The sequence below is a fragment of the Hypoxylon trugodes genome (genome assembly GCF_022578975.1).
Source record: "Hypoxylon trugodes strain CBS 135444 unplaced genomic scaffold F4822scaffold_2, whole genome shotgun sequence".
NCBI lineage: Eukaryota > Fungi > Ascomycota > Sordariomycetes > Xylariales > Hypoxylaceae > Hypoxylon > Hypoxylon trugodes.
The window spans coordinates 3,630,430-3,643,158 of record NW_026250017.1 but is presented as its reverse complement, the minus strand read 5'-3'; the positions used below and the strand labels follow the sequence as shown (position 1 = coordinate 3,643,158).

The window sequence follows — 12,729 nt, the reverse complement described above, 5'->3', positions numbered from 1 at the left end:
ATAATCGTCCGTCCAATAGACGCATCAAGGTTCGTAAATTAGTCTACAAACAGAACTCCGCTAGAAAAGGTCTGCTATGCATTCCGCCATGCAATGCGGGGGAAAACTGAATCTCTGCACATGCGCATCCGAATCGTTGGCGGAGCAAAATCAATCTGGGCTTTCCCTGCCTCGGGTATTTCTCGCTGGTTTCAAGGGCTTCAAAGACAGGTTTCGTTTCAGATTTACAGTCACATTTACCCCTTTTGGCCTATTATAAGAGACAGAATAGATAGGTGAATAATGTCGCGATAACAGAAAGATAGAAAGATTCTATATTCTACCTCTATTCAAACAACTTCGTCATATGTAAATATATGACATAGTAAGTCTTGGTAAAGTAGTAATGCTAACAAAGAATGCAAAGATCATCTTGACAACGGAAGTCTACCATTTTTAGGTGGCTGAGTTGACCTTGGCATCGAGCTTCGCCCTGTCTGCCTTATGCTAGGCCATGACAGACATGGGTTATTCCGCTTATGTGGAGCGCTTCCATGCTAGTAGCCTACCTAAAAAGTCCCTTGAATCTCGAACGAGCCAAGAAAATACTTCGCTATGTATATCCATTCAACGAAAAAAAGATGAAGCTCTTAAGGGGCTTGACGTGACAAGAAAAAAAGACATGTCAACTTATCCTATAGTATTGACAGGTAGTTAAGTTTCGTACGAGGTTGTTTATATTCCAACAGAATAAATACTACCCAGATGCATAAGTAGTTCAGGTATATACGACCTTTTTCGTAATCATTGGCGGGAGCCGTTTGTTTGAGCGATTCAGATTAGCCGCATGTTACCAAAGCGTTACCTTAGATTAAAGTAGTGCACAACCTGATACCTTCAACATATGTAGAAAAGAATGCATAGGTTGTGAAATGCTAGAATCTTATGTAGCTAATCCAGGAGGCGGCCTCTTATAATAAAGGTTGCCGTGTCTGCGTGTCTGCATGCTCTAGTGGAAAGTAGCGACATGCATCGGTTGTTCGTATTGATGTCAGATGAGAGATGACGAACCCACGGTGATAAGCCGAAATGGGGTGCTTTGTTGCGGCGATTAAGTGGGATTGTACATTATTATACAAATTGAGATATCGTATTGGACGTATTTCGCAGCGTATGTCATACCGAGTCAGTACATTTATCTGTACATCTCCATATGTAATCTATACATCCATGAAAATATATACCCACCGCAGCATGTACATATGTACTACATACATAAGGTTTCAGGGGACTGGAGATGTTCTTCTAAAAGTAGAGTTAGCTAAGTTTGCGCTAAACATTTAGCAGTTGCACTAACAAAAGTTACCGAATAGTCCTGCGTCCCAGCGCATGTACAGTGGCCCGTCCCTGTAAAACGACCCATTTGCTTAGGATAGTCGGCACAGCCCAGCCAGCCCATCAGTAAAAGGGCTCCATCGCTCCATTTGAATGCATCTTTCCTTCCCCGTCTTATGGTTCAAATGGTTCAAGGTTCCCGGTCAGCAGCAAAAGCAGCAGGAGCAACAGCAGATATCCAATCTGACATAGAAGAGAAAAATAGTTTCCCAACTCAATTTCTCGTCCCTTTTAATCAAAAACAACAACTTACTGAGCAATTAACCAACACCATAATTTTTGTCTTCTCCTGAGGCAGTACTTTCGTTTGATTTTACTGATTCATTTTTTCTTCTTTTTCTTTACTCCTTCTTTTTTCCTTTTTCTGTCTTTCCTCTGCTCTACCTCTCCGCGAATTCCGCCCTACATACCCTTGCTCACTAAAAGCAAGCGACCGACAGACTCCTTCCAGCCGCACTCAGGTCACGATACGAATACCCCGACACCGTTTTCTTTTGCCGCTCGCTAAGCCCATACTGGTGTCATCACCAAGCAATTGGATTTCCAACAACAAATCCTTCCATGTAGGCTGTGATTAGGAAGCTTCAAATAATTATATCATTTTTACATGCAAAACGAAATCAAAGTCACCATACAAAAAACAGTTAAGCAGCAACCAAATTTGGTAATCTAGGCCAACGGCCAGACCCGAATCCTACCCCCTGCTTCACCCTCGTCACGCCTCAAACCCTTCGGCCTGTTTCAGCCAGCCCAGCACTAGCAGGTCCATACCTCGATCGACCTTGTCAGCAACAATCAATTCTCGCCCGGTTCATCATTCACCATTCATCATCCATTCATCCATACCAATCAACGATACATCGCGACATCGTTGGAAGTTGGTGTTGACGCCTTCTACCAACAATAGAAATAATATTTCTGTCAGCGAAACATAAATCCGGCTTTCTTTGTCCTTCGATCATCGTTCTGCCAAGCAATCGCCCTCGCGCCCCCGCCGGGCCACTATTCGCATTTGACACAGTGGTGGGAAAACTCCATACAGTTTGCCGATTCCGAGGGTTGTAGTCCCCGACTGCATCACCATAACAACACCATTCGCGAATTCGACCGTTTCCATCTACGTTCGTTATTCGTCCGACTCCTCACTTTAAGAGGAGTCCAGTGTCATCAATCTGGCGTTCAATCGGGATTCTGGGGACTTTGCGGGCTTCCAGCAGATCCCCTCTAATCAAACGTTCCAGTACCCTCCCCAACGAGAATACGCCCAATACCCGCAAGCACAATATCAAAACGAATACGGAGAGCCCGCCATGGCCGCCTCTAAGCCTAATCGATGCAGCAGTCTAGTGAAGTCTACTGGCGAAATATTCACTAGAAAATGGCCGCGCTTATTCTTTATCGCCGCCGCGTTACAGGCCATCATTGTCATTGCCTTTGAATCGTAAGTCATCACTTTCTAGCATCATCCACGACCTCGAGCTAATCGTTGATGATTATAGATACACATTTGCGCAATTCCAAGATGGCCTCAAGGATTCCTCTGAAGATCACTGGGCAGACGAGAAAACTAAGGAAGATGCCGAAGCCCAAATGAAGACGATTCCAACTTTCCTTGGCTTGTTGATGCTTGGATTTATTTACGACTTGGTCATGGTCTGGGATGCTCTTCGCATGAAGAATACCATTCAAGTCATCGGTCTATGCATTGCAAACCTAGCTTTCCTTGTCTACGGCGCTCTGCAAATTGACCAGATCCACGTGGCCGTCACGAGCTTAACGGATCTGAATGCTTTCGACAATATCAACGTTTGGGCCGATGTTCAGGGGATGCTCATCGCTATACCATGTGTCATCGCATTGGGCAGTGTTGTATACAGCTTCATCGCTTGGAAGCTATACCAGGAATTCGCTTGGGATATCCTGAAGCACATAGGAGCTGACTACAGGATGAAGAAGCGATTCCTACACTACCAGGTTTGTCCACACTCCTATTATACCCCTAACCGTAACTAATAGACTTGATAGGTTTATATCGCTCTTCTAAAATTCGACTTTTTCTTCTTTGTCGGTTTCACGATTCAATTCCTAGTTGTGGTTGGGGGCAAAACAACCACCGAATTCATACTCACGGCCATTGCTATCCCGATCACCATCGCTATTCTACTTTGCGCAGCATGGTTTACCCGACGCGAGTGGAAGTTCGGAATGGTAATCATCATGATCCTCTACCTCGGTGGTCTTACCTACTTCATTTACAAGCTTGCCCGAATCTACGATCCTTACGAAGGGCAATTCTATGCGCCTGTTCGCAAGTCTTTGACAACATTCGCGGTCCTAACCATCATATTGATCATTTTGACTATAATAAACGGGATGGTCTGCATGTTTAACTTTGGCGCCGGTCTGAAGCACCACCTTAACAGCCCCAGACAAGAGATCGACAAGGACCAAGCCAGCTACTCGATGCACGACGTCAAGCAACCTCAGATACCGACCAGAATGACGATCGACTAAGAGATTTCGAGGCACGGCAAATAGATGTATAAAGTGGATACGAATTCATACGACCTTTTTTTTCGAGCATTTTTCAGATATCCAACCTATGAAAGCCCTTCTCGTAGAATGAGGAGAGACATGGGTTTTTTTTCCTTCCGGCGTTTAGCGATCTAATCCAGGTTCAGTCCTCAATGGAGTTACAGGACATATTTCCATTTTCTGTTTTTCAAAAAAGCTCATAGTGTCGCGTCGGATTCGATTGATCTGGATAAAGGCATGCCCAACTGGATGAGGCATAGCCATTCCAGTTCGTCAGGAAATTAGTAGAAAGGGCGTAGTAAGGGAATACCCCCCCAATTTCGATGTTCTGGGGCCCAAGGTTGCATAGTTTCGGATTCGACAATAGAAGCTGAGGGCAAGTTAGGCTCTCAAAGACACATGTAGTTAGTAAGCAATTGAACGTTAAGTTCCGCAATTTGTGTTCCTGTTCATGTGGTGTTTTGATGTTGAAGTGATATAGAATGCAGTGATGTCACAGGCTACAGCTAGGGATTAGGTTTCAACGTTGGAATAACGTTACTTGCGTAGGGCTGAAGCGTAAACTAAGATAGTTGGGTATTTGAGTTTACTCATGTAAGGTCGCAATAGTGAATTAAACAATCAATCACAAAACCAAGAAGCCTAACAATACACGCTACTTAGTCTGGACAAACAAATATGAGTGCAAATACGCCTTGGGGGGTATAAAATCTTCAAGTCCCTGAACCCAATTTAGGGTATCTTACAAGAAGTATTTGGTCTTTTTTTTTTCGTACACCATGAATGTTTATTTCCCATTATACCAATACCAATGCTAATGCTACCTATGCCAATACCTATGCTAATGCTTCCTATCCCAATGCTAATGAATGCTAATGCTAATGATACCTGTGCCAATGCTAATGCTCCCTATCCCAATGCTGATGCTAATCCCAATGTTAATGAATGCTGATGCTGATGCTAATGCCGATGGTGATGCTAATGCTAATACCAAATACCAATGCTGAAATGCTGGAATGCTGGAATGCTGCGTCGGAAACTATGTCCCAGATGCAATATAAAAATGTCGTCGGGCAGGAGCGTCGAGGATGCCACCATATGTTCGGGGCCGACGCTTTCTCCTTGGCTCAATATCCATCTTCGATGGGATGGTTCTGATGTAATCATGCCCTAGAAAATCTTGGTTTTATGTGACGCAGGTGTCGTAAGCTAAGATGCGGTACTGTTAGCCTGTATAACAACAACCCAGTCAACATAGCTGGGGGGTTGGTACCTACCTCGTTTCGTAGTTTCCTGGTAAGCTTACGGTCGGCGACAAATAGAGACAACCTCTTTAGAGTACAGATAAATTCATCTTGGAGATACTCCTGATTAGACTCGTTGATATCCATCCTGATTTTACTGAGAGAAGTTCGAATCTCTCTGAGCTTTTCCACTGCAGCCGAAAAAAGCAATATTCAGCACACTAAAACGGGAACAATGTGATTTAGATCAAAGCCATACAGTCATCATCTGAAGCGCTGTCAACCTGCTCTCCGACCAATTTCGTCACTTTGGTGGTTGTGGAAACGGCCTTAGCACTAATAGACGTAGAACCATCGATACGTTTCATTTCGTTGACGGTCTCGATAATTTCGTCGTAGATTCCGCGAATGTAACTTCTAAAGCAAGCTTTCCGCGTCCCCTTACCAGTGCGGTGATTGGAGTCGCAGCGGGGATAATGTATTCGTCGTACAATGTCGTCATTGCGATCATTCATTTTTCTAGCTTCTCCTAGAGAAAGCTAGAAACCATTTATTAAATAGGAGTCGTGCAAGTTTTCTTTCCGCAAATCCACCGTGACTTAGAAGTATAGCGATAGCAATGATTGATTTGATGTCTAGGGTGTGTTTGTAAGAAGAACGGGGAATGGGAATTGACCACTGTGTCTAGGTATGCGCAACACGACAACTCATAGAGACGATTAGGTACCAAGCAATCATTGGTATCTCGTCGAGGTGCAAGCTGAATGTGATCTAGGTGCATTAGACGTGCTATCGGAGCACTGTATTGGGTGCACTCTACAGGGGTTTTTACACCTTCACCTCCGACTTTTCTGCGTTGGATCACCTATGGGCGATCCCACATGCAGTTCACTGGGTCATGGTTTTGCGTCGGAGTATTCCTAACGGGCTCATTATAAATCTGGGTATGTGGTCAACTCGTCCTCATATAATTTAAACTACATAGATACGTTTTGAAACATTTAACTTTCTTACTACAACCCAATATACATGTAAGGATGTTGTCACGCCTAGTAACCCAACTCACTGGGAAGGATGCTGATGAGACGTGCCTACATACTCTTGCATAAGCCACACGGTCAGACACACGGTAAATATTTGGAGGTATTTAAGTTTTTATTTATTAAGAAGACGAGACTATAGGATTCTTTCCTTCTATCTTCAACCACTATTCCTCTAGCTAGAGAGCATAATGACTTCTAACCCAGCAACACGAACGAACTATAAAACCGAGCCGGATGAGTATTTTGAACTACTCTACACATATGGGACCAGATACAAGGACAGACCTCCAATTGGAGAGTTTTCTCATCTTCACACGATGAATATACTCACTCTATTTAATGAATTATCAGGCTTAGATGCCGAAATGCGACAGAGTCAACGTGCTACCCCAGAGCAAGCACCTCTTCTTCGTATACTTCTTCATCAGTACAGTAAGTTCCGAATGTCTAGATGGGGCACTCAAAAAGAATTTTCTATTAACATACGTGTAGCGAACGCTATCAGGGACTTCAAATACATCATGACTCTAAGCCCCTTAGAAGATCACCAGAGAGATTCTCTGGTTACTTGGATGGAATCCAATTTCGAAAAATTCGTATTGCCTCATGCAGAGAATCGATCGAGCAATAAAGACCAACGAGAAAATGCCATAGGCGGCGGGGAAAACCATCCATTCGACACGAAGTATCGGACACTTCGAGATGCTCCCACGCAGAAAAAAGATCCGCTTCGTGATACGCTTTTACGCGTTGTTCACGGAATTAACCCTTCACTTGCGTGGTCAACAGAAGAGATTACCATCAGACATGCTGACTGGAGCGACAAAAAACCTCCATTGCTATATAGTCCGTTCATTGACAAACTTGCGCGGTTCCTCATGGGATTCGCTAGCGGATGTTTCCTGGTTGTTCCTATGATTATTATGATATTTAATCACTCAGTCGTCAAGAGTGTTGTGGTTGTCTGTGTGGCCGTTCCTTTGTTTGCGTTGACTCTCGCCCTGTTCTTCCAAGCTACTAACACGGAGACGTTCACTGCTACGGCAGGATACGCTGCTGTGCTTGTCGTATTTGTTGGGGCAATAAACCCGTCGTGAGGTTGTTATTGAATCATAGCTTTATCACACTTCCCAAGTCCATCGTGCAACGCTCAATGGTTTGTTACAACAACGGGATAGATGGAGTTGTATACCGACGGATGACGGATAGAAGTTTTTAAAAGATGAGTAATGGATGAGGATAGCCTCGCAACAAGCAAGTGTATTACTGCTGAATTTCATGCGTATCCGTGTCATGCCTTATGGAAATACCTGCCTAGCTATATATGGGCAATTGATGAGGATATCAGAGAAGTATATCATAGATACCTACAAAATATGTAAACTTATCAAGTAGCGTTCCTTTTTGCCAAGTTCGGGGGTGCGAGATGACACAAGAGCGACTAACAGATCTCGCCCGCCCAGCCTAGAACTTGTCATACGCGCAATGTACTAGACGCGGAGTTCCAATAACTCCGGTATCTAGATGTTAATGGACTTGGCCTTGCCAAGTCCCGTTTCCGCTTTCGAGACTAGGATCTTAGCAAGTCATGACTGCCTACACGGTAACTGTGAGCTGCGGCTAGGCAAGCCACTCGCTGCCCGTCCGTCATTATATTTTCACCGCCTAAAAGTGCAATTTCCAACCTCACGAATTATCGGCCCTAGGTTTAAAGCGGTAGGTTACACATTTTGAATGTACTTAGAACTCGACAGTACATGCAACGCATCGTGGTTCTCTGAGTGGCCAGCGTCAGACCTCATCGCCAGCCACTTGACCGGGATCTCGCCACCATTATCACTCCGTCGGCAATCCTTAGGCAGGCGAACTAAGAAAACCAAGACTTATCCCCAACCAACAAGCTCACGCTCCTCTATTGTCATTTGGCTCAATTGATTATTCGTATTCCTGTGGATACATAGCCTCGCGATTGCTTGCGCCTCTGCCTTCGTATAATATTAGGATGCCGTTCCGAAGGTGGTTTTCAAAGCGGTCCACGGCAACGATCGAGGTTGGTATTTGACCATTCGATCCCAGCACGACACCGATTAAAAGCACTGACACTACTTCTAGCGGCGAGAGAAGTCCGGCCTTTTCATACTTCATTCTCCTCAAGCTGATATCGACGTGGAGTGAGTTGAACGCAACTTTCATCAACTGAGTAGCTAGATCCTAACTATGACACAAGCATTGTTGCTGTCCATGGACTGAGTGGTGACTGGGAACAGACCTGGACCGACGATGAAGACCAAAAGTTATGGCTAAGGGATTTCCTCCCAATCGAGTATCCAAATGCACGCGTCTGGTCATTTGGATACGACGCATCTGTATTGGGCAAGGCCGTCGGCGATATAGATGATGTCGCAACAACTCTAGTTCACATTCTCGATGGAAAACGCAAACTGCACCCGCAAGTAGGAAGCCAATTATTTTTGTCGCGCATAGCCTCGGTGGAATTATTGTGAAACGAGTATACCATGCCATCACATACCACAGTTGCTTACCACTAATAAACGTGCCAGGCTTTGAATCTAGCCAAAGAGCGCTCGGACCACTGGGAAGATATTGCGAGTAGTACAGTCGGTATTATGTTCTTTGGTGTCCCCCATCGTGGAGCAGATGCAGCCTATTGGGCCGATTTCGCGGCAAGTGTAATCAGCTTCGCAAGTTTAGGGCTTCAGGGGAATCGTAATTTTGTCAAGGATTTAAAGAAGAACTCTCGAGAGTTCTCAAACATTTCAAAGGCATTCATCCAACCGGCTAGCAAGATTAAAACCATACACTCCTTTTACGAGACTGTGAAGATTGGCAACAACGTTGTGAGTCGAGCTCTAGAAGAACAGATGGACCTTCCATATTTCATATTGCTAACCAAAACTCCTGACTACTAGGTTGTCGATAGGAATTCGGCTAGCCTCAATATCAACAATGAATTAGCTGCGGCGCTTGAGGGAACAGACCATCGGAATATGTGCAAGTTTAGATCAGTCGAGAGCCAGAAATACCAGCAAGTGAGGCTTGCACTGGACCAGATGGTTCCTAGCGTAGCCATTGCTAGCCCGGGTATGTTATGAACTCGAACCGATTTTCATTATTTGGTAGTCAACTAGAGTAACGAAGCAAATAGCTAATTACTATGGTAAAGATGTCGATCGTCAAATATGCGAGCTCGTTCAACAAATAAAATTTGATCCGCAGGCAATCGTATCAGACGACACCCATGATTTCCGCTGGATGATTAATATGCCGCAGACTCGCTCTTGGGAAACGACTGAAGGTTATAAACCTCTATATGTGAAATATAATATTCCTTTAAGCTGTCAGATTAGCCTTTCATACGTCTTCCATGAACATTTGCGGTCCGAGAATGCCGGTACTTATTGGGGACTAGCACCTATCGATGACTCAAGAACTACAGAATGGAACATGGAGGAGCCAGCTCCCTCGGAGATTAGTTGCCCAGATCCTGAATTGTTGCCACTGGCGCTCTCTACCGATACAAAAACCTTCGCCTTAATAAATAATGCGGATGGTAACAATGCGGAAAGCAATCGGGCTCGCATTTCATGGCAAGATGTATTCTGTTCAGAAACCTCTTCATGGGAGAAGCAATGGATAATTCTCTTCTGTGCACTAACCTGTCTTGATAGCGATACCTTCCTTCTATTCGTCGGCTTTAACGACGAGATGTATGAAGCCTTAGCCTTAGGCCTCAAATTCTTGCACCCCAAGTGCTATGGCACTGGACTAAAGTCTAGCTCCAATATTTCTCTTCCGGTACGACACAAAGCATTAATTATTGGGACATCAAGGTCGGCAGTGTGTCTCCCGCAAGACCCAATTACTAATCTACCCCCAAGCCGGATTAATGAACATGAAGAAATGAAGGTACCTAATATCACTTGCAGTTTAAAAGGTTACGCGTTTCGCTGACCCCACGCACAGTGTGTTTACAGTCCTTGTGTTTCGAACCTCTACATGGTCGACGAGGAAATGTTAGGGAAGAGACGAGGAATACCACTCAATGGATTCAAGGGCACCGTAGGTATCATGATTGGCGTTAACGAAACTCTGGCCTATTATGGATCCACGGCAAAGCAGGTAGTGGGAAGTCGACTCTTGCGGCGTCCCTGCAACGTTCGCTATGCAAAGACGCCCATATTGTCATGGCTGATTTCTTCTACAATATTAATGGCAAGCCAATCCAGAACGGCCACTCGTGGATGCTGCGGTCCATTTTATATCAAATACTGGAGGAAAAACAAGCATTGTATCGATTTTACCAACCTTGTGTTCGTAAAGCGATGGTTAACAACTACGAACTGTGGAAATATGACCTCCTTGAAGAAATCCTTTTACAGCTGTGCGACCATACAAACGATGAGGAACCCCTTAATTTCCTTTTCATAATAGACGGGCTTGACGAATCAGAAGACGGGGAAGACCCAGGAACCTCGAGACATTACCTCGCCCGTCTATTATCTAGGTTATGCGACTCAAAAGGTGGAAACATATTTCACGTCATTGTTCTTAGTCGGCCTGAACCTTCCATTAAACTAATTCTTGATCCGGCCTACTCCATTGACATGAAGAACGAAAATCACTGCGATATCGAAAGAATAATTAGATATCATTTATCCACCATATATAAGCGCATATGGTCTGATCCCGGCGGGCTTCTGACAACCTACAGCCCGGCCTCCACGATCATAGCAGATGTTCCGGACATTCCTGAGCTCAAATTTATGAAAGACTACATACTAAAGCACGCCGACGGCGTAATACTATGGGTTGTTTTGGTTCTCCGCGAGATTGAGTCGTTCGTCGAATTGAATGGAGTGGACAATGTCTGGGAGCTCAAGAAAGAGCTCACTAAGTTTCCAACAGACCTCGCAGCGACTTACGAAGGTATGCTCGAGAGACTTAATACGAGAAAACCTAGGAATCCACAGAAATCTAGCTATGTTTTCTCGTGGCTTCTCTTTAGCGAAAGCAGAATGACTCTATGCGATATGCGTGAGGTTCTAGCTATGTTTGGTTGGTGCGACTATTCAGACGATATCCGCAGGACCTTCCTCCATGAGCGCTCCATTTTACAGCAAGAAGACCCGTGGAGCCCTACCTGGAAACAACTGTCATATATCTGTGGAGGCTTCATTGAGATAGTACCATATGAAAAGTACACTCTAGAGGCTCTCCAGGGGAATAACGCCTTGGATTCTGATGATCCAGTCCAGTTGATACATCGAACCGCAAGGGAGTTTCTTCTTAGCCGTCCCGAATCAGAATTCCCTGGGCTTAATGACACACACGGCCCAGGATCTGTTCTTACAACTTGTGTTGACTACATGGAGCTTCTATTTGCTGTTGACCATCATCACCCAATCGAAAACTGGAATGATCTTTGCCTTTTCCTAGAACAGAGACCTCTACTACCCTATATCCTGAGCCACATACCCACCAAGCTAGCGGTACAAACATATAAGAAAAATGCCATAGCTATACAGTCATACAAGAGGATCATAGAGTACATTGTTAAAGCGTGGCAGATTCAATCGTACCCCGCTATCTGGTGTTTCGAAAGGTGGGAGGCGAATGTCGTTTTCAGAACTCATCACCCGTCTATTCCCCACATCAAAGATGATTCGTCTTTTAAATTTGAGAGCTATCTAGACTCAATAGCATTGAGTGGGGAAGATGATTCTGAATTACAATCTAAGTTCTCGAGGACGCTACGAGCCCTGGGACGCTTTGGCTTCAACGATACAAACTACTTGCAAGAGCTGGGGAAAGCGGTGCTACATGTCAGAGCAGAATACACTCTCCTCATGCCCGACTACGTTTTGGAGCGTATCGTAGATGAGGGAGCTGGATGTGCAATCAAGTTCGGCTATGCCGTGGCCCTCAGCATCTTCATGAGTATGTCACCGAACTGGCCGTCTCTGCCGAGGTGGTTGATGAATCCATTTGAATCTGACAACCCAAAAATAATCAGACTCTAGCTGGGCGGTAAATTTGCATCTAGAATATTTGATACATTGTCTCATGCCGTCAGTTGTCGAAATGAAGTGATGACCAAGGTACTACTCACCTTTGAGAATATGGAAATATTTCAGGAGAAGAGAAAGGACGTAGAGAAGCTTGTTCGATCGCTGGATGAGGCTGGAGCGGCGAGTGAAGCAAAGATCAAGTCACATTTGGAAAATATCTAGCACTAATGGATCAATCCGGGTAGGTAGCTTAGGTACCTAGGAAAAGAGGGTTAAGCAAACTTGGTTATATTGTTGTGATTGTGAGGTAAAGCAACGATTGTAACGGAGTTGAATAGGAACACGGATTGCGGAACTCGACGTCCTATACATTCTTACTGAGGAAACATGTGCTGTCCTCTATCCCGACGAATAACGAATAGATAAGCGGTTGCCTAAACGGTTGTTAATACTGGGGATCTAGGTATTGGTTGGTTGGAATATTTCATGTGGAGCAAAGAAGTG

The 12,729-nt window shown here is 44.6% G+C and overlaps 4 protein-coding genes across 4 annotated transcripts; all 4 read left to right on the top strand.

Moving 5' to 3' along the window:
* Nucleotides 1-2,588: 2,588 nt before the first annotated feature.
* On the top strand, nucleotides 2,589-4,601 carry F4822DRAFT_143051 (uncharacterized protein). Its single transcript, XM_051452879.1, has 3 exons — nucleotides 2,589-2,815; nucleotides 2,874-3,348; nucleotides 3,400-4,601. The coding sequence occupies exons 1-3, from the start codon at nucleotides 2,685-2,687 to the stop codon at nucleotides 3,886-3,888; spliced, it is 1,095 nt and encodes a 364-aa protein (XP_051318620.1). The 5' UTR covers nucleotides 2,589-2,684; the 3' UTR covers nucleotides 3,889-4,601.
* Nucleotides 4,602-6,119: 1,518 nt separating this feature from the next.
* Nucleotides 6,120-7,649, top strand: F4822DRAFT_392380 (uncharacterized protein). The gene is made up of 2 exons (XM_051457200.1): nucleotides 6,120-6,628; nucleotides 6,689-7,649. Exons 1-2 carry the CDS (start codon nucleotides 6,385-6,387, stop codon nucleotides 7,291-7,293), a joined length of 849 nt encoding a protein of 282 aa, XP_051318619.1. The 5' UTR covers nucleotides 6,120-6,384; the 3' UTR covers nucleotides 7,294-7,649.
* A 415-nt stretch (nucleotides 7,650-8,064) lies between these two features.
* Nucleotides 8,065-10,270, top strand: F4822DRAFT_142898 (uncharacterized protein). Its single transcript, XM_051452877.1, has 8 exons — nucleotides 8,065-8,246; nucleotides 8,309-8,367; nucleotides 8,424-8,649; nucleotides 8,758-9,054; nucleotides 9,127-9,298; nucleotides 9,381-10,012; nucleotides 10,096-10,123; nucleotides 10,181-10,270. The coding sequence occupies exons 1-7, from the start codon at nucleotides 8,199-8,201 to the stop codon at nucleotides 10,102-10,104; spliced, it is 1,443 nt and encodes a 480-aa protein (XP_051318618.1). The 5' UTR covers nucleotides 8,065-8,198; the 3' UTR covers nucleotides 10,105-10,123; nucleotides 10,181-10,270.
* Nucleotides 10,072-12,448, top strand: F4822DRAFT_142953 (uncharacterized protein). Its single transcript, XM_051452878.1, has 2 exons — nucleotides 10,072-10,123; nucleotides 10,181-12,448. The coding sequence occupies exon 2, from the start codon at nucleotides 10,402-10,404 to the stop codon at nucleotides 12,235-12,237; it is 1,836 nt and encodes a 611-aa protein (XP_051318617.1). The 5' UTR covers nucleotides 10,072-10,123; nucleotides 10,181-10,401; the 3' UTR covers nucleotides 12,238-12,448.
* The last annotated feature ends 281 nt before the right edge of the window (nucleotides 12,449-12,729 follow it).

Bases quoted from the DNA above. Each gene is read 5' to 3' on its own strand.
- F4822DRAFT_143051 (XM_051452879.1), top strand. From the start codon at position 2,685: ATGGCCGCCTCTAAGCCTAATCGATGCAGCAGTCTAGTGAAGTCTACT. The intron at 2,816-2,873 runs GTAAGTCATCAC...TGATGATTATAG, and splicing joins ATTGTCATTGCCTTTGAATC to ATACACATTTGCGCAATTCC. The intron at 3,349-3,399 runs GTTTGTCCACAC...TAGACTTGATAG, and splicing joins AGCGATTCCTACACTACCAG to GTTTATATCGCTCTTCTAAA.
- F4822DRAFT_392380 (XM_051457200.1), top strand. From the start codon at position 6,385: ATGACTTCTAACCCAGCAACACGAACGAACTATAAAACCGAGCCGGAT. The intron at 6,629-6,688 runs GTAAGTTCCGAA...ACATACGTGTAG, and splicing joins TATACTTCTTCATCAGTACA to CGAACGCTATCAGGGACTTC.
- F4822DRAFT_142898 (XM_051452877.1), top strand. From the start codon at position 8,199: ATGCCGTTCCGAAGGTGGTTTTCAAAGCGGTCCACGGCAACGATCGAG. The intron at 8,368-8,423 runs GTGAGTTGAACG...CTATGACACAAG, and splicing joins CAAGCTGATATCGACGTGGA to CATTGTTGCTGTCCATGGAC. The intron at 9,299-9,380 runs GTATGTTATGAA...ACTATGGTAAAG, and splicing joins CGTAGCCATTGCTAGCCCGG to ATGTCGATCGTCAAATATGC.
- F4822DRAFT_142953 (XM_051452878.1), top strand. From the start codon at position 10,402: ATGGCTGATTTCTTCTACAATATTAATGGCAAGCCAATCCAGAACGGC.